Source organism: Cygnus olor, chromosome 7, assembly GCF_009769625.2.
Source record: "Cygnus olor isolate bCygOlo1 chromosome 7, bCygOlo1.pri.v2, whole genome shotgun sequence".
NCBI lineage: Eukaryota > Metazoa > Chordata > Aves > Anseriformes > Anatidae > Cygnus > Cygnus olor.
Genome location: NC_049175.1, coordinates 7,603,567 through 7,624,695, shown reverse-complemented (window position 1 = coordinate 7,624,695; position 21,129 = coordinate 7,603,567). Strand labels below are relative to the sequence as shown.

General features: G+C 41.9%; 1 protein-coding gene across 1 annotated transcript in view; it reads right to left on the bottom strand.

The window, feature by feature from the left end:
* Positions 1-20,114, bottom strand: part of WAPL (WAPL cohesin release factor) — a 71,563-nt gene extending 51,449 nt beyond the window's left edge. Inside the window, 3 exon segments of the mRNA XM_040563330.1 lie at positions 16,532-16,658; positions 16,660-17,056; positions 20,037-20,114. Of these exon segments, the coding sequence (XP_040419264.1) occupies positions 16,532-16,658; positions 16,660-17,034 (502 nt within the window). The 5' untranslated portion in view covers positions 17,035-17,056; positions 20,037-20,114.
* Positions 20,115-21,129: the final 1,015 nt, after the last annotated feature.

The following is a 21,129-nucleotide window of genomic DNA, read 5'->3' as shown; positions in this document are numbered from 1 at the left end:
GCAGAATGCAACTGCTAAGCTTTGGCTTTGTCATGTAGCAAATGCTTCCTAAACTAAAACAAAGGCTTTGGCATCCTTTAGCACTGGTCCCGACTGCATTCATCAGGTACTATTTATCCAAGCGGCACAGAAGTTTCATTGCACTGACGAAAAGGTTTCAACCTTCTTGGTGAAGGAAGTGAGCACAAATACTGTTCCAGTGATTTTTGTTCGTTTGCTTTCAGATTCAAACTGCATCATCTAAGTGTCTCTCCCTGCTCATAGCAATTGTAAAAAAAAAACTTCTAGGCTCTAAAGAAAAAATATACCAAAAGCAATGACTACCAAGTCAAGTTTTACAGGAAAATTGTCTAATCCTAGCTGAAATTCCTCAGGGAGACAAGTAATATTTCACACTGCATCCAAGTTTTCTGGGAGTCCACCTGAGGCCTGTCACAGAAGTTTAAATACTCAGCTACAAATAATAATTAAAAAAAGAAAAAAACACTTCACAGAATATATAACATGCAATACTAAATTCTGTCAAGAACAGGAGTCCTAGCCATCTCGGCAATGGAATCTTGTTCAGTCTTTGTCTTGCACGATCAATACATAATACAAGGAATCATTTCAATCTGATGCACAGTATTAATCCAGGATGCCCAAACAATATCAGTTTTTCTAGAATTAAAGAGCGAGCCTGATAGCATACACTATGTTTCTTTCTCTTGCCATGTGTTTATTACTGTGTAACTGAAAGCCACTGTAGCACGTAGGCATGAAAACCAGAAAATTATACCTACAAAATTTGATTTCCAGACTTTCTCACTGAACTGCAGCCTTCCCACTACTATTCCATATCTGAGCGCATATTTACTTGGATTAATAAAACCTACGCAACATTTAAAGTACACACATTTAACATATGCATGCCTTTGCTTACCAAACAACACTTTGAATTGTTACAAAAAGCTTTCAGCATGTCTCTCTTTAAAGGGAAAGGTTTTCCTATTCTAAGGATGCCTGCGATTTTGAAGACCTGCATGGCATATCAGGAATAAATCTAATCTGCTCTTCCCAGGGAAGGAATGCAATACAAGTGTGCATATGCACATTACAACCAAACAGTCAAATAATTCAATATTTTTTTTTGAGATGAGTACTGCAGAAATGTAGTGTTATATCGTCATCGTTTGAAGCATTATTGTTACAGCTATAGTTGGTATTCTAAAGCACAAAAGATGATGTACATACCGAGCCTGCAAAACAGACTGAAGATGTCAAACAAATATATGTATCTGTATCTATAGATATACACAAGCTACCACTGTCAAAAAATTATTGGAAAAAATACCAATGAATCTTCAACCAACTACTCTGTAACACATACTTTCATCTGTGTTCTCAAAATTCCAGATTTTAAAAAATACTGGACTATTTAAAAGTAAAAAATATTTTTTAAAGAGCATTAAATATTTAAAAGGAAAGATATTCAGGGACTACTTACTTAGGTCTCTCACTCAAAATCACTATCTAAGACACACCCCCGAACTCTTCTGGTCATTCCTTAGTTCTGAAGCAGTGGTTAGCTGCTGAAGCCACTTTAATGTTTCAGTTCTTTACCAGGAAGTTTAAGTAAGAGCTAAAGGTCTCTTCTGCTACGTCCCTGTAAGAAAGATGATCCTTGACTTTCTATCAATCCCGGCACTGCTTTTATTAAAAATAAGTTTTTCTAACATGCATCAGATATTACATTGGGTAATAATAAATCCACATGACAAATAACTAAAATTCCTTCTTAATGAGAACATTGATTTTGATTATGTAGTTACATACACTGAAAAACTATTCTACACATTGTTCTAGAATATTTCAGAATGGGCTAAAATTAGCCCAGTATTTGTACAACTCCGAGCAGGCAACACAGTCCCATCCAGTCATCTGTAACCTATTACGTGAGGAAAAAGTTTTGTTCCCTCACTGCAGCAGCCACATTTGGGCAAACTGAGCCATCAGCTGAGAGGTGCATCATGACCAGAACTATCCATCGCATCTATTTTCCCCTTTTCCGTTTTCCTGGGCTTGCCACGATGGTGTTGTTTAATTCCTTCATGCCTATGTGGCTCCTGTTCTCATTGCCAGTTCCACACATCGCCAAGCCACCCGCTGCTCTCCTTGTGCTGCTACTCCCAACGGACCCAATAACCCAACTCGTGTCCTGGGTTCCCTTATTAGCCCCTCAGCGCCAGTCTCTGCTGCCTCTAAGACAACTACCACACACACACAAAGCGTTTGTGTGCCTGCGTCACTGAACAATTCTATCCGACGGAGTTCAGGCAGCAGCAGCAGCGTACACCAGTCCTCCCAGCCCTGAATTCCTTGCTTCTCTTCATCTGTCATAGTCAATAAACTCACTTTCTCCAGTCAGCTCAGCTGACTAATAAATAACAAACCCATTCCATTCCCATCAGACAGTTTTACCAGTGCTTCTTTTTGAAGAGACACTTCCAAAAAATGATCTTTAAAGGCAAGCACGCTCCATTAACAGCTCTTTCTGTACCACAGCAGGACTTCCACTGCCTTTGCACTGCATCTCTTTGAATACGTGCATAAGTAACTCAGAATTTTGAGTCCTCTCTGAAAAGACTTAACTAGCAGCAGAGCATTGCATCCTATTTTTTGCACTCATTGAGCCAGTAATTCAATACAGCATGAAATGTTACTGGCAAACAGCAACCAAGTGGCAGTGAGCCAGCCTGCTCCCCACTCATTTTGTGCCTATCAGACACCAGCAGTTGAGAACCACCTCATACTTGGGACCCTCTGCTAACTGCTATGAGATTTTTTTTTTCCTCTTAATAAGCAAGGTTGATGAAAAATTTAACTAGTAAGCTATTTTCTGCACACAGGATAAAAAGTTTGACTTGAAGTCTGGGTCATCATAATGCACTGGTGGAAAACTACGCAGTGATATTTAGGTAAGTACTTCCTCAAAGGATACTTCTTCATGCCATCATCTTCTTTTCATCAGTGGGTCAACAGCAGTCAGGCTGAAGCTTCTAGAACAGAAATTACTGAAAATCCTTCATTGCCAAAGGTGTACGATACCAGTGATCCCAGTAACTTAACCTTGATTTTAAAAATTACTATATCTGTCTGCAGTAACTGTTATAGCTGAAGCTAGCAGGACTGTAATAAACGTGTAACATGGCAACTTATTTACAGATGCAGAAAGCACAGAGAAATTATTTTAGAAGTACTAACTGTGAATGACTAGATATTCTGTAGTTCAAAAGAGTCATGTAATTTCTCCTCCTAATTTTAACTGCAATTAGGCTCTTTTGGGGCTCAAATACCAGAAGAAATCTCCCAAGAAATCTCAGATCAGCAATATCACACAGCTATATAATCCACAGGAGAGTCTTTTTTCCAGGTGTTAGCACAATATTCCAAAGAACCATAACAATCTCCTGTACTAATCATGATTTGTTTGCTCTGTTTGAATCTCTAGAATCTAATTACCAGAGTATTAGAGAACCAATCTAAATGACTGGCAGGCAAATTAAATGTTAATGAATATAAAACCGCCCACACATACATACATACATATCCCTTGCTTATTTTATGCTCTAGTTTCTAGTGGAAAGATAGGGATGTCTTAAGAATTGCTGATGAATACAGAAGATATGAAACTTCTACTCTTTCTCGCTAAACACATAGGATGTTTTCACAGACTGATAAACATGACCGAACTTCACAAAGCTGTGAGCGACAATGATTATTCTCATCAGCTTTGTAAGATGACCACTAGAGATAAAAACTTCATACACTGCAAGACACTCAATTTTTCTTCCTCTAGACAGAAGAAAATGCTTAAACTGTGTGAACGTAACTGAGTTCCCCAAATCCTACCACTTTTCCAATAATAAACATTTTTCTAATAATAACCTTTAAACATTACACAAAAGCCCACCTAGACCTGCATAATATTCACTCTATATCCATCTAGTCTACATTCTGTTTGTATTTTTTTCAAATACATGCTTAACATAAGCAGTCACTTAGTGGGCAGATGGAAGAAATGCTCTTCCATACATTTGACAGAACACAAAGTGCCTTGTGACTATCACGAGTAGCTACAGGAGAACTACTACTCGGCTTTTCATTTCAAAGGTCACATACAAAGGGAGAATGCTATTCTAGACTTCATTTATTTGGATTTTTTTTTTTTTAAGAAAAGGAAAAGTATTTCCTTTAGAGATATCACACCTACATTCTTCAGCTGGATATCTCTCATAATTTTGACTTTAAGATGTCTCAGATTTCAACTTCATTTTTTCATTAAGCACCCATAATACATCTCACCCTTATCTTAAAAGGCTTTTCCTCTGAAAAAACTACCTCAAAGTGTGTTCCCAAATAACCCTTAGAAGCATCACTAATTCTTTCTTTTTCACATAGTACAATGAAGAAAATCTCCTCATCCACAAAACATTTGGTTCAATCATGCTAATTGCAAAAAACACCATACAGACTTGTTGAGATGGTGAAAGGTCTTAAAAAAAAAATTTGCAAGGCTTCCAGAAACTGCTTTCAGAGTAAAAAGAATCACTTCCTTTTTAATTCTATATCACCCACAAGAATGATTGTAGTTGAACTAAGACAGACAACTTCCATTATGCTTCTTACCTTCAATCTTTAATTATATATTGTTTTAAAGAACAACAAAAAAATTAAATCCAGTAGCTTTTCCAGAGCAGAAGCCACGCTGGAACAGTTGAGCAGGACACAGTAACACAAACTTTTCTCTATAGCAGAGGCAGAAGAGGACTCTTAAGGATTGCTCTATTCACATGGCTCAAAAGCTTCACTTCTGGATTGACGATGGAATAAGAAAAACAGATTCCTGAAAACCAATACAAAGGACATCTAGCAAATTACCTTCGCTGTTGACTAAGTGACTCCAGTCACTTTGTATTGTACACTATTCAAAACAGCAAAGAAACAGAGACCAAAGTATATGCTTTTTAAAAACGCAGAAGCCCGAGTATTTCTAAACCTGACTTCTGTCTGTCCCCCCACTGTTTTGCACACAATGGAGCACATTCATTACTTCTCTCCTCTGATAACACAAAGTAAATGTAAGGGGAAGTTAATTGCATAAGCAACAGAACCGCAACAGCCACTGACCAACACCTGTAAGCATAAGGCAGTGTTCAAAGACATGTGAGCATGGCCTCAGCACCTACAACGAGCAGCAAATACCACAAGGAACAGACCAGGCAAAACCCAGCTGCAATGCTGAGAGCTGCAGCAGGCCAGCACAGCCCAGAGTAGCCAGGCAAAGATGCCTTGTAGCAGTGAGTAATTAATGCAGAGTTTTCTGCCTGGTGCTTGTCAAAGACTATATAGCTAGAGAATAGCAGAAAGCATCCAAAAAGTACATGGGGAGAAGGGGGAGAGGACGGGAGCACCAGCGGGTACACAAGTGTGCCAGGAGCTGGGAGCGTCTCCAGGATTCATCCATCTTGCCACACTCGTTCTGTTTTGTCAAACTAGAGCCACTTATCTTGTTGCCTGGACACCTTCTGAGATTTTTATCAGAATTGTTTAGACGGCTCAAACTGGTATTTTCTCATATCATCACTGATGACACACTCGAGTATTTACAGCAATGAAACTCCATTGAAACAACTAAATACCTAGTGCTGCACATTTAGCATTTGGGTACGCATTACAAGCAGCCATCCTCATTCCTGCTCATGGCTCACCATAACGGTGTTTACAGTTGCATTAATACAAACTTGGCCCAAATTTGCTCCAGGCAGGGCCTAAAAGCAGTAAGCATGCCAATGCAGAAAAGGGAAGTCATAAAAGTGGCTCCTTCCACTTCCCACAGCAGATTCAGAGTTTGACTGAGCATTCTTACTTGGAGAGGAAAACACTGAAATTTATCTTTTCTGATAAACCCTCTTGCCATCACGCAAGAATCTGCAGTTAACCATTTCATACCCTCATCCTTAGGGTACAGCATAAACCAAGAAGGAATCCTAAACAAAGTCGATGGAAAGAAATCCTTTAGGAAACCAAGTACTTTTGTTGGCAAAAATACCACAATCCAAACCAACCACCAGCAAATGTACACCCCACCTCAGGCCCTATTTCAGTTTAATCTAATTTCCATTTAACTTACAAGACTAAGTTGCTTGGCTCTGAGTCTGAAAACATCGATTTCACCTTCACAAAATCGAATCAACATTTCCAGCCTGACACTAACTGCCTGGAGTCAAACACCATATTATTCTGTTAACATTCCAGCAGCAGAGCCTTAGTGCCTTACTTGCCATTGAGAAGTTACGGTGAGCACAGACCAGTCCCTCCGCCTGCGAGAGCGCCATTTCTGGAGGTTCGCTTCTGCTCAGCAGGGCCCAAGGGCACACCAAGCAGACCAAGCACCATGACCCACCGCACGGCTGTCCCTGCAGCCCCCCAGCACTGGCCCACTTGATGGGGCAGGAGGCAGCGCAGGCTGCAGGTCCCACCTTTTAGATGGGTTAGGCACCCGCTTACAACTGCATTTTCCTTACAAGCATCCATGGAATAGAGAAGGGAAAGCAACAGATAAATCAGTTCAACTCCATTTTCCACAACACTTGAAATACCACTCTCTCTGAAATCTCTCTTTCGCACTCAAGATTTGACCTGTACTGGCTAACTGGAACCAAAGTTACTAGGGAAGCGAAGAGAACAAAACAACAGTCAATAGTAGTCTTGCAATGCTAAGAAAACAGGCTCAGATATCAAAATATTACCACGTATGCAAAATGAATGCTTATTTCTCTTACTCTAGAAAGAGTTGCCAGTATTAAACATGAACCCTACTAACTTCTCTCCAGGTTAGTTTTCTCTCACTTGTAGCAATTCTTGATGGCTGCTAACCGAAGCATCCTGAAGCTACATACGATACATGTACTGCCCTCCACAGCTCATGTGCAATGAGATGTTACGCACCTTCACTGCCATGTAACGAGCTGGGGAAGCCTTCGTTTTAAAACTGAAAAGAACATGATTGACTTACTACACAGAGGAAACAGATCTACAGACTTGAACTAAGTTTCCTTTACTCTAAACCACAGAAATTCACAGAATTTATTGCCAATGTACAGACATTAAAGTTAGTCAGAGGCAATGACATCTTTAGAAGGGCAGGCAGGCAGCACAATGCCAACCTCACATTCCTCTATTTCTCTTCAAATGAGACCTCACTACCCAGACAGATGCATCACCAAGAAAAAAGAAACATCAAGAAGGCAGCAGCGGTAAGATTAAGAATAAAAACTGGTATCCGAGACCTTCTGATAGCGCCAGCTATTGAGGGCACATACATTAACAGGACACAGCATGTGAACAGACCACTGACACAGGAGACGAGAAACAGTTTGTAAGCTCATTATGAGCTATAGCTCTGCCTGATGTTCCCAAACACTCATTTATTGTAGCTTTATTTTACTATCACCAATTTTTCAGGGCATAAAGCTACATCACTTTACAACTCAAAGCTGGCCAAGCTAAAGGAAAAGACAGTTCTTTACCAAGTGCTTGTATCATAATCTTCATTTCTGGGAAGAGAGCCCAAACAAGACATACAGTGTCTTCTTTGGTTTGGACAGAAAACTAGCAGACTTACTAACCACAGAAAAGCCATGTTTTCCTCCAAATATGAAAATGAGTTTCATTAGTTTCTCTCCTCTACTCTATATTGGAAATCAAATGTTTTGGTTGGTAAGGAGAAAAGGTCACATAGTAGACTCCTTTGCTATGTTTTCTGCCTATGACTGAACAGCTGGGGAACAGAAAAAAAGCTTATGGATATAAAATATACAGTTCTAAGAAACGGGCAAAAATTTACCACTTAGATAACATCATTATCCACTGATGCCCGCAAGATCTGGCAAAGCATTGCCTGTTAGCAAGCACAAACATAAGATAAGAAGCGTAAGAGCCTCAAAAGATTAGACTCTCAAGACTAGTTTCATGGTTGACAATCACCGAAATAGCTAAAATTATAGAACCACCACTTCCAAAGCTACGATTACCGATTCTTACGTAACTCTCGTTCTTCACTCTCTTTGAAACAAAATGAGTTCCCATTAAGTTCACGTGCAGGTTGGACAGACACTGTTTTGCTTCTTTGCAGATGCTTTAAGTTGTATCCCTATTTTGCAGAATTTCACTGAAAACCCTGAAGTGATGAGATTTAATTTACCGCTATCACAGAACTATTTTCCTTAAGAATAGTTTGCTTTTCTTGTTACACCCTGAAAGTGAAAATTCTTAAGTACTTTATATGAAAAGTCCAAATTTACTATTTAATAAGCTTACGTAGATGAATCGAGTTCTGAATTACACTACACCTGTTCATGTCAGTTAGTTACTCTAAGCATATAGCTTGTGAGACAGAAAACATCTTTTATTTTTCCTTATCACCTAATAGCAGCCTTTAAGTTTGGTAACATGGTATCTCTAAACAGTCACTCTGTTCACTCCACACACCTAGCAGATTTGTTTGTAAACCTGGACACAGCCTGTGCTGGTGTCTGTGGGTCCGTTAGTCACGATACAGCCCCCAGTTCTTCCCCCCATCTAATGAAGCATAACCACACACCAGCATTATGCAACATGCCAGACAATTAAAAGAACTACACATTTTCAATAAACAAGGAAATTCTCAAGTAAACAACAAACATTATTACAGGGCTGTAAGAAAAACTTGGGCCAAGCTCTCCAGTGGCTTCCCGAAGGCGATGTGCCTGTTAGCCCAACACCCTCCCCGCGTGGCTGGCTGCACAGGACCAAACCACCCAAAGCACCATGCGACTGTTTCTCACCTTGGACCTCTGTTGAGCCATACAAAGCAACTCCTCACAGACTTTTTCCCCACTGGGAGGACATGCTACCGACAGCCATTCTGAGAGGCTGTCTTATGCTGATGCAAAAATGATAGCTGCTGCCAGCCAGAGTAACACTTGTTTCTAAAACCCTTATATTTCAGTGGAAACGTAGGCCTGCCTGCAGGCTGCAGAGGCAGCCTGACACAAGCACTGCCCCTCTTGCATAGAAAAATACTCATACTTCTAATCACCTGCCTTTATCCCAGGCCTAATTTTCAAAGACATAGGAAGCTTGTTTTTAAGTAACAATCTAACTGCTTTTCCTCTCACCTACCACCTCTTCAGCCAGCAATCAGCAGATTTTCTGCCCGGTCACCGGTCTTTCACTGCATCTTCAGTCACTGCATAGCTCATCACCATCTTCATACCAATCTACACGTACTTACCTGGCCAAGCTGCACACAGCATTGTGCTTAGCATGACTGTCTTCCCAGCAAACATTTCTGGGGGAAGTGAGAAACAAAGCTACAATGACTAATTTACTCCTTCGCTACTGAAGGCACTTCCTCCTCCATTTAAAATGTAAGTAAAAATTAGCCTAGGTTGCTTGTCATCAGCTATACCCTGTCTCTCAATTTCTATCAAATTTAAGCCCTACTAGTTTCCTTAAATGACCCCTTGCACTTCAGTCCTTTCGATTTTCCCAGATAGGTATTCTCATCCAAGTTATATATATTAGTCTTTCAGCTTGTCTTTTACAGGTGGAAAAACTGACATTTCTCCTCCACTCTTCTTCCTAATCTTGCTTTAAAATCTTCTACAACATTCCTTAAACCTCACTTAAAGTCTGTTTTTCTTCCACAAGTATATACCCACAAGAGAAACAGGACTGTTTCTTAACCTTATTGCCTTGCATTTCTATCTATCCACACTGATAACAATCTAAGTTATAATGTGACTCCATATACACTGATTTATTACGTAAAAAAACAAAAATACCATGGAGCATGTTATCAATGCTCACACCGAATTTGTTATCAAAGTCCACAGCTCTCTGAAGTGTAGGAGATATCACAGTTTTAAGAAGTAATGCTGAAATTCCTTCCTTTTTCATCTAACAATGAAGAATTACGCAATGAAGAACTCTACAACAGTGCAAGCAAGACCATTTGGTCAGAAATCTAAAACTAAAACAGTCTTGAAGCGATGAGACTTTGTCCAACATTGAATCCAACTGTCAGAAGAGCTGCTATACTCTGTACAGCAGGAGTTTTCAGAGCTGTATCATGCCTTCACCTCTGACAGAAAGTCCAGTGAACAGCCACATTCGTCCTCCTTGGTAGTTTGGAGGGCATCACTTGCTGAGAGCAGCAGGAGAAAAGCTGATCCAGGAAGCGAACCACTTCCCCCTCGCAGGGAACGCCAGACAGTGCCATGGGCAACACAAACAGCTGGCACCAACTTTTTTCAGAAGGGCTTACCACACAGAAGTAACATAGCAGCACTAATAACCATTAGAACAAATGCATCCTGAGACTCCTAAGTCAGTCTGGGTTCAGACACCACTCATAAATATGTTGAAACCTTTACTGAATACAGTAGCAGTTTCCTGTATGAACGTATGAACTAACAGTTGGAATTTGAAGAACATTTTCCATAGTTAATTTTAAGGTAGTAATACTAATGCAGATCTCAGCAGTTTGAACCTGAAATGGCTGCCTTACCAACTGTTTTCTGCTTTCCTGCGTACTTTGGTCAGCTTAAGCAGCATGCCTGTTAACAGGCTTTCTTCTAGAAGCACCGAACAACTGTTCTGAATGCTAACTTATTTCAACTTGTTAAACATGAGAGAAGCTCTTGGCAAGAGACCTTCTGACTCGATCTTTTAAAAAATGAAGTGTATGAATGAAGTCTATAAATAAAGAACGATTTTTAAAGTATAGATTCTAAAAGTGGAGTTAAGAAGCTCACTATAATTTGGGAAAGGGTAGCTACAGATTTGGGAAAAAAAATCATGTGCTCTGTATGTAGACATCCAGAGTACCTTTTCCTCTCATTAGGAAAAATGGGTTGCAGAAACCAGAAGATTGCTTCCCAAACACTGTTTCCTCCAGTATTGCTATTTTAGCAAGTCAGTATAAATACTGGAATTTATGAAGAATTTCAGTCCTTTTAGACTTTTGAAAAACGTCTATGGAGAAGGGGGCAAGGAGGGAATCTTCAAAGTATCTGAGTTATAGCAAAAAAAAAAAAAAAAAGAGCACCCACATCACAGTAGTTTGAACTTTGGCTACCACCACAGCAAGGAAACTGCGTGCATGGGGAGACGGGACAACTTCCCCCTTCAAAAAAGGGGAAACATAAAAACTACAGAAAGAAGAAAAGACTTGAGCAGATAAACTCCAGCTACCTGTATGTCCAACTTAACTGCAGCCATCTAGACAAGCTTCACAACACTGAAATTCTACGGGTACATATTTTCTTTCAAACCTTTCCCCTTCCTTGCTATCAGTTTCCTAATGCTTTGAGCCAGTCCGAGGACAGCTGCTGTTCTTTTTAATCATGGTTGCTACCAGCTGTCTCCTAAGACAGCCAAATGCACAGACCTCATTCAGTTTCCCCCAACTTTTTGCTCCATTTTTGGACAGAACATGACTTAACTGAAATTCTTCCCTAAGAGGTAAATAAATTGTACTGAACAGCCCTGCAAAGGAAGATAAGGTAAGATTACTCAAGTCTAAGTATTATCTTAAATGTCCAAGCCACTGTTAAAACACAAAATAGAAGCTTAAAAAGGAATTTGAAGATACGACCCTGGCAAATCTTGCTACCAAATGTAATTACAAAGTGGTACCAAACTCAGAGCTCAGACGCTGAAACTTTGCTCTGAAGATAGGGCTCCACCACCCACGTCATCAGGTGGCAGAGGCTTTGCAGACACATCCGTCATGGTTCTAGCAAGACCGCCTGCAGGGAACAGACACGGTGACTTGAACCATCTTCTTTTCAGAGCAACCATTTTCTGCAAGTTACACTACTCCCTCAGTACTCCTTTTGAGCAGCTAAATACAGCCAGACTCTGCATAGTGGGTCCTGAAGTGGTTAAGCACAGTTGAATCATTCACTTCTGCACTGCATAAGCCCAAGTTATTAAGCAGGATCGCATTTGTCATTTTGATTTGCTACTGATATATACATGAGCCCTGAGCAAGAAGCAAGGGCATTAAAAACCTACCTAGAAATACATAAGAACTACACAGCACACACTACACAGCCAATTTTTTCCTTACAGTCCCATAAGTGAAAGAACTTAGGGAACAAAGATTTGTTTGAGTACTACTACATAACAAATGACAATATGCAGTAGAGCATTTTTCATAAATATTCTAAATGTTTGGCAAGAAACAAAAGTTTCACAAATACTTGATTGGCTATCATTTGTCCTTTTATTCTTAAAAAAAAAAAAGCACAAACTCAAATTGCACTGCCTAGACAGTAACCCCAAAAACTATACTTAACACCACAACACAGCAGAAAGGGATACCACTCCTACACTGCTCTGTATTCTGAGAAGACATTTTAAACCATCCTGTTTTCTGTTTCTCTACACCAAATAAAACATATTTTCAAGAACTCACAGGGTTTAAAACACGAAAGACTTAAAGCAATCCATGCCCATTTAAAACACCTAGATTTTAACTTAGAATTAATCTAAGCAGTATTATTACACAGTCCAGGAACAGGAACGAGGCACGCACAGATGAGACACATCCAACCACTTGAAACATCACTCGACACGAGTGCCCTTTCCGCAGAAGTACATCGACACCTTGGAGTAGAGCCTCCAGAAGCCCGAGTTAAAGAAGGATGCCACAAAGGCTGACAGCAAACTCACCACATAAGAATGGCAGAAGTGCATAAGCAGCATTTCCCTAAACCGAAGTGGCTGGAGCAGGGAAACAAGAGTTATCCATTTTGTAATATATTCATACACTAACGTAGTTACAAAATGTCATACCATTTCTTAAATTGCATCACACTTTGACTTGACATTTCACCTGAAAAAATGCACAACATTGATTTCAACAGACAAGCTAACATATTCTAACAAAAGTTATTAGAGAATTTTTTGAAACTAGCACCTCACAATTTGCTCTGCAGTGCTTTAAGTGTTTTTATATTAAAACTTGGGTGAACATGAATCCAGCGTCTAATACTGTTTTAGTTTATGCTTCACAAAATAAGTCTAACATTTAAAAAAAATCTCCAGGGTATTTCAGAAATCCAACTAAGTATGGATCTGTAGGTTTTCATCTTACTCCACTGCCAGTATCTCATAAAAGGTTTACCTAATTAATAAACTGTTGCATTTTTGCTTGATATGAATTACCAGCTTGATAATTTTCAAGTGACTCAACTTACTTGCTAGCTACCAAGTTCTACCTTAACAAAGGTGACCTAGCAGTGACTACTAATACAGAACACTCTTTTGCTATTTCTAAGTTACCTAAACTCCTACTCTCTGTAAATTACCTGTTACATACAGGATTACTCATGAACATTCTTCAGACAGTGTTAAGTCTCGATCTAGCAACATAAGGGTAAGATTATGAGAAGCTTTCCACATTAACAGCTTCTCAAAGCCTTTAAAATGAGATGGTTACAAGTACTAGCTGAAGGCTATTTAAAAAAACAGTAAGGCACACCATTTTAAATAAACGACACAGATCCCCAACTGCATTACAACAAGGTTGCACAACTATTAAAACAATCAAAAAAGGGGACTGCTTTTTAATACCAAACAGTAGTTAAAATTAACTGACGTTGCATCACCACCATTTTAACAACCAAAGAAACAAGCACTGAGGTAGGGAGCCTCATCTGGAGCAAAGTTAGCAGATCAAACCATAGTTCTCAGCTAGCTGTGTTCAGTCTCAGTTTTCACCTTATTCTGGGATAAGGATTAAGATCCAGCGATGGCACGTGCTATCAGGGAGCCCTGAGACGTTGACTCACACACTGTCCATTCGATATCATGACAAGGACTCGTAAATTGCACTTAAGTTAACAAGCACAACACAAACATCAGTACAGACTTAGCCTAGTTTCCTCTACCAGACATACACTGCTGTGTGTGGGTTAAGGTTTTAAGGTTGAGCTCACATTGCAGTCTCTCTCACACTGGGAATATTAATACTGTTCTACCTGCCTGCCTTTTTTTTCCCCCCTCCTTCCCTCTCTTCAACTACGGTAGAACTTGCTCCCTCAAGAATCTGTAAGCCCTTTGAACAAGTCTGGTTGAACCTGGCAGAGTTCAAGAGTCACCAGAAAGGGGAGAACGATTAGGGAAGGGAAGGATGTGGAAGCAGTGTGAGTACATGAGCTATATGTTAGGAGACCACATACCAAGAAACCACCTCTTTATTGTTACTCTGTTTTTCTCCCCCAAGTTCCCTCTTCCCCCATCACATATCGAGCAAACTAAATCTCTGCAGGTCTGAAAGACAGCCCAGTATCTTCACACTTTACTCACTAGTCAATGCAACAAGGAAGCCTTTGAAGTAGCTACATTCATAGTGGCTGACTACACCACTCTCTCTAATTGCTCAATGCTCTCAGTGACATTTTCAGGGACTGTTTTTATTTATTTTGGTTAAGTCCACGCACAAGCATAATATCTGCTTAAACTATCAAAGTTTCATTTACACTTCCTGTCCAAAATAAACACTATTGCCAGTCTTGGTTTCCTTACACTTATTTAATAAGATGTTACGCAAAGATTCGCTATCAGTTGTATTTGATTTCTGAAGCTGGGAGTTATGAAATGGGTTTATATCTTCATATGACTGGGTGTAAACCGTCCATAAGAATACACTCTGGAACAACAGCGTTGTCAGGCCAAGAACCACCTTGTCCTTCACTTGCTGGCTGATTTGCAGCCAGTGCCAGATACTTCAGTAAAGCATGAGAGGCGAGCTTTCGTTCCTTCAGTGAGCTGTCGAGGTAACCTCCCTCTTGGCATCCAGACCACCACCACTGATGGCCTCATCAGCTTCCTTTCAGAGCCATATATACTTATGGCATACGTGGCACTGTCTAACAGGGAGTTCTGGAATTTACACAGGCAAATTACAAAAAGCTTTTCTGTTTTAAGTATTCTACATTGTTATTTTCCACACTAACAGAACAACGAAGCACCAATAAAACTGCTGAGGTCTGTTCCTTCCAGCCTTTTATGCAACACAAATTTTCTCCCCACAGCTCATATATTTTATTTCCTACCTGAAAAATACTGCTCTAACAAGGCTCTTCTATGTCGAAGCCATTTCATTCTAAAATCTGCTCTGCTACATTCTCACATCAACAATCAGGAAAACTCATTACTATTTCATTCCTTGTAAATATTGGGGGATGAATCTCTCCAATCTCTTAAGAAAACCAAATTCAAACTTAGCAAAGCATAAATTGTATTTCCAGACTGAAGGTGTTCCATACTTACAGATAAAAAAATGCAAAAAAAACCAACATGAAAAACAGGAAAATTTCAGCAGCAAAAATAAGAGTAAAATTGAAAGAACACTACATATCCCACCAATCCTTCTGTCAAACTAAAGTCCCATCAACATTCCACGCTTTTTCTTGAGTAAGATTATTTCACAAATTACTGAGCTATGCGTATCTTGCACTATTCAGCATCTTTCCTGTCTATTGCAAAAAAGTCCACTCAAATTTCTGATCCCAGGAATAAGTTAACTGTATCTGAGAATTCAAAGTTACATAACTTCTTCTCATTAAAGTTGATTATGATAATCCAGAGCAAGTCAGTAGGTGTCAGCTTCATCAAGGTTCATCTAATGTGATCTTCTGCCCAATTTTAGAAGCTACGGTTTAATCAGCCCATTATATGAAAACTTCTAATGAGATATGACATGTGATCTTGTCTAAGAATGACTTGAACAAAATTACAGAAGCATTCAGCACCATGGGGTCTGTGAATTCTCTTTCTAAAGTATAAAGATCTCTTACGAACTGTTTGGGTCTGAAAAGAGCTCCTAAAAGTTTAACAGAATTCTGTTTGATAGATCTGAAGCTTTTTACATACACATTGATAAAAAATGTGCTAATTAAAAAAAAAAAAAATACAGACCTCTAGGCAGCTAAAGTTCAGAAGACTACTTTTTCTATACAAATCACTGAACAGGCAGATCATAAGCTGTACCTGCACAGAAGTACCTATGTACCTGCATTAAATTAGAGCCAATTACTCAAAAACCAGGCATTCTACCACTACCAACCCATCACTATGTAACACCACATCTTAAAAAAGACATGAGCACTGAGGTCAGAATGAATTTTAAAAAGGAAGGTTATTATTCCATTCTACATAAGGTAGACTAAAATACCACGTGGAACCTAAAGCACTGTATCTGAATTTGCAGCTATAAGGATTTGTGTACCGAGGATCTCAGGCCAAAATGCCAAATACAGAATGTTTTTTGGCACTTTTAGTTAAAAGTACTTAGTAAAAATATCCTCTACATGAAGAATGAGTTGTGCTACAGTTTGATTAGAACATTTAACCAACCCCAGAAAGCACCAAGTCTAAATGTAGAATAGCAAAAAAAACAAATAAAACTAAGTGGAGAGTTGAGTAAACGCACCTGCAGGTACAAGTTTAGCACTGCTGCCTTTGCTTTCTCCATCTTCCGCATTTTTGCTTGTGCTCTTTTCTTTTAAGAGAGGAACAGTATTGTCAAAAGATATCTGCTTGCTGGATGCAATGTTTTCCTCCGCTGTCTGGCTGATTTATTCTGTTGTTAGCTTCAAGGAGAGAAGCAAAGTCCTCAGACTGAACAGCTTCACTGGGGTCCAGCTGAGAGGAGCTTTTAGCCTGTGACAAATTCTTTGAAGAGACAGGAAGAGATTCTTCATCACTGTCAAATCCAAATGGATCCTCTGTTACCTCATCTTCAACTTTGGGTTTTTTAGGAACTTCGGAAATATCTGGTTTGACACTGGGCCTCTTCTGTCCTAATTTGGCCATGAAGGTGGTTTCTCCCCATTTTGTGCTAAGGGTGGTCCGTTTGTTGGAAAACACTTCGTCAAACTTTGAACTGCCGTTTCCCCCTTTCCGGCTATAGGTCTTTCCAAATCGGGATGTCATTTTGGCTCCTGTTTCATATTCTCTGTTGGAAAAGAAAGAGAGAAACAAATTCACAAACTTTTTAGTACAAACGATTGCACCTCTGCCATTTATTGGGCCTACAAGCACAGGCGAAAGTTACGTTTTGCATAAGCACTAGACAGACACATCACCTGCTCCTTTCTAAGGACTAACTCATCTACCTGTGAACATCACTACATCTGAGGTTTCTGCAATGAGCAGCTCATCTACCAACGTAATGCAAAGTTTAGTTCCTTGCACACTTATAAAACAAGACGTAGCACAACAAGGCCTTATGAAAAATATGCTACAGATATATTACTTTTGGTATTGCTTTGTTCTACGTTTGGATTTTGAAGTATAGAAGGTACTCCTCTCACAAAGCATCAGCAGGAAACTAAACAGTATTTTCACCACATCTGAAGGTGCAGCCCTCTGCTAGAGTCCAATACTACTGTATGGTTTTAGATTCTCTGTAGAAAAATATAAGGATTTTCAAAGTATTTCAGTTGCTACAGACACTTTAAATACTAATTCATCACAAATAATGATGACAACTCCACGTTCTTCTCTGCACACACTCGGACCTACTTAGCAAGCACGTTTATCTGCACAGTCACGGTAAAGACTGGTACACAGCAAGCCTCCACGAGCACGTGATTCGATCAAGGGACAGGAACAAGGAGACAGTCCCTTGCTAGGAACATGGAGGACACGTTACGCAGACAAGCACAAACCCTGACTGTCCACTGGCTGTTACAACTGCAGCCTGATTCACAGCTTGCTCTGCCAGGAGAATCAAGTTTATATTTAAACAAATTAAACTGGAACACTGCTTAAAATTAAAATTAAACTGCTCCTTGCATGCGTTCTATTCCTACTTTTGTTTGATTTAAGAAGGATGACAGACCAGTTTGCTGGTTTCCCCCCCAAAAAAAACAAGTAGTCCAACTATAGAACAAATGACAACATAAAAACAAGTGTAACTCTTTCATACACCAGCATTTGTCTCCTTTTTTATTTTGGCCCAAACATCAATAGGAAACTGTAATTCTTTATAGTCGGTCTGAATCTAATCAAGTCCATCTTTCTGTCTTAAGCTGCTCTCCATAGGGGAGAAAAGCCTGCTAAGGGATGGAAGGGGAGCATTTCAGAGAAATCCAACTTTTTAAGTGTCAACTGCCCTCATTTACAGGAAAGTATATCAAAAATAGGGCTTACAGCCATCACTATTAAAGTTACCATAGGAACTATTTGTTAGACAATACTCTTTATTATTATTCCACTTAATAAATGATATATCGTCTTTCTGCACATTTTTATCTCGACACACACAGTTTATCAACCTGAAGCACTAGCATAGCTTCTGCCAAAAGAGCCAGAGGTTTCCAGAAACGTTGTTCCACCACTTTGTTCTAGCAAGACAGTCCCACCCACAGTAGCCTCCCTTTATCAGACGAGGCTAACTTTCACTTACTATATGCACTAAGCAATTCCTAGGCCCAGCTTTAAGCCCTGGTGAATTCAGAGTATCAAATTCGAGCTTTGGAAGTTTACCAGCCAGGCGTTGTTGTGATGCCAAAGATAAGGGAACAACCACTTGGGGAAACACTCCTCTCCCCAGCAGTTTAGCAGATGGGCGTTAAAGGCACGTGCTTACCTACCGACCAGAATTCTGCTGCTCCCTAGACTGTTTCCGATCACTGCTGAAAATTAAACAGACCACCGGTGCTGCTGGTGGCTGTTACTCTTCAACCCCATCTCTGATCCCTTTTCTCACAGAGCCGTGAGCCTCCTGCATGCTGCTCCAAGCACGACACTGCCAAACCAGTACTTTTTGCTCCCCTGCAGGTAGCCCATCTCCTATCTTCCATCCAAGAGCAAAACCAAGATCTCCCCCCAAACCAGAGTGACTAGCTCTACTTTAGGCCATTTGAAAATGCTTACAACTGCAACACCAGAACACTTTATACAGGAAAGGCCAGTTTTTACAATGACTGAAACTAAATTGAAATATTTATTAACATCTGAATTTCTATGTAACTCTCGTGAGAAAAAGACTCGCAACAAGCGAATGTTCCTCTCCTAAAGCCTGACTCAAATATTTCCAACACCTTACGTTTTTAGCACCTGCAAAAACAATGACATATTTAAAGAGACTTGGTTAGCAGCTTTAAAGAGAAGGTTTTTGTAGTCAAGAGGACTTCATTTTCAGAAAGCAGAGTTCCAAAATATAGACCAACCTATTTATAGGATTAAAAGTCAAGATTGTTTCGTAAGAAGTTCTGAATGTATATTATATAGTATGTAAACAGGATGAAAGCTAAGTATTGAGGGAAGATAAGTACTACACGGTATGAACGCACAGCTTAGCCTAAGATTAAAGAGAAGGAAGTACAGATGCGCTTCCTGACCTCGGAACACGCACGGGGCTGGATTTTTACTCTTTACTTACAGTTCTGCCCCACTTTTTGCTTAGAGTGAAGCAAAAACCCCAGCCAGCCTCCCCCTGCCCCCGCTGCCTGCCCCCTCTCCCCTCACAACGCGCTGCGCTCCCCGGAGCGGCGCAGGAAGCCCAGAGCGAGGCCGGGAAATAAACCTCCCGCCTAGCGGGGGGGCTCGGCGGGCCCGGGCCGGCGGGGCAGGCAGCGCCTGGGGCGGCCCCGCTCGTGGCTGCCGCCCCCCACTGCCTTACATAAGCGAGGGACGGAGCGCGGCCGGCAGCGGGGCGCTGCCGCGGGCCCGCGGTGACAGTTCCTCCTCTGCCTCCCTCCCTCCCCCCCCGCGGGGCCGCGGGCGGAACCGGGTCAGGCCGTGCCCGCCCGCCGCCGCCTGATGTCATTTCCCTTCCGGCCGCCCCCTCCCCCCGGACGGGGCGCGGGGCAGCCCCGCACCGCACCGCACGGCCCCGGCCCGGCCCCCCCCGGGGCCTGCAGCGGCCGGGCCCCGCCGCGCCCCCCCCCGGCTCCAGCTCCGCCGCCGGCGCCCGGTCCCGGACCCACCTGGGCGAGGGCGGTGGCGGCGGGGCCGGGCCCGCTCCCGGCGCGCTGCGGGCTGGGGCCGGGACTGCGGGCGCCGCTCGCTGCCGCCGCCTGGCCGAGGCGCTGCCCGCCGGGGCTCCCCCGCCGGTGGCGCGGCCGCGCGGGCCCTTAGAGCCGTTAGGGCCGTTAGGGCCGTCAGGGCCCCCGGCGCCGCCTCCTCCGGCGCCGCTTCCTCCGCGCCGGGCTTAGCGCCGCGCGGGGGCCGGGGCCCGGGACCATCGCGCCGCCATTTGCCCCGCTCCTTCCGTCACTGCGCGGCCCACGCCCGGCCGCCGCCCGCAGCCAATCGCACCCCGCCTTGCTCAACGCAGCGCGACGCCGCCGCGCCTGCGCTCCGCACCGCCTCGCCGGCACCGCCCCCGCCGCGCCGCGCGGTGCCTGCTGGGTGTTGTAGTTCGCGGGGCCCGAGGCCTCGGGGCGGCCTAGGCCCGGTCCGCCCGGAGCCCCCCACGGGAGGCGGCCTGGCCGGGAGGGAGCGGTCCCGCTCGGCTCCGTGCCCGCGGGGTTGTGGCCCGGCCTGCCCCGTGCTGCCGCTGCCACCCAAGTCAACACCTCCACCCACGTACAGGGTGTTCGTGCGCACCTTGGAGATTCAGAGTGGCTCGCGTAGAGTGAAAAAACAACGCAAAAGCGGAAAATAATTTAAAAAATCCCAGCCTTGGAACCTAAAGTGGTTTCACAACCCTTCTGGTCACACTAGCCCGCTGCAAAACGGTTTTAAAATACATGTGCCAAACACTATTTATTTATGTTAAGCAGTAATAAAAATAAGAGGCCTATTTCATTGCACACACGAGGTTAGGGTTGTCTCAATGCTTCTAGTTAAGAAACATGGCTTTTTTCTTAATCTTTACTTCATCCAATGCAAGTTAATGGCTTTCAATAAAGAGATGTAAGATTAATGTTTTGTTTAATGATCCCTCAAGTAAACCAATTGCTTGCCTTTACCTGCCACCTATTGATACGTCACAACCTTGTAGGTACAACTTCTGAAGAACAAACACACACTGAACGTGCTCTGTAAAAAACACCGTACAGTTGGTGCTCAAGAAAG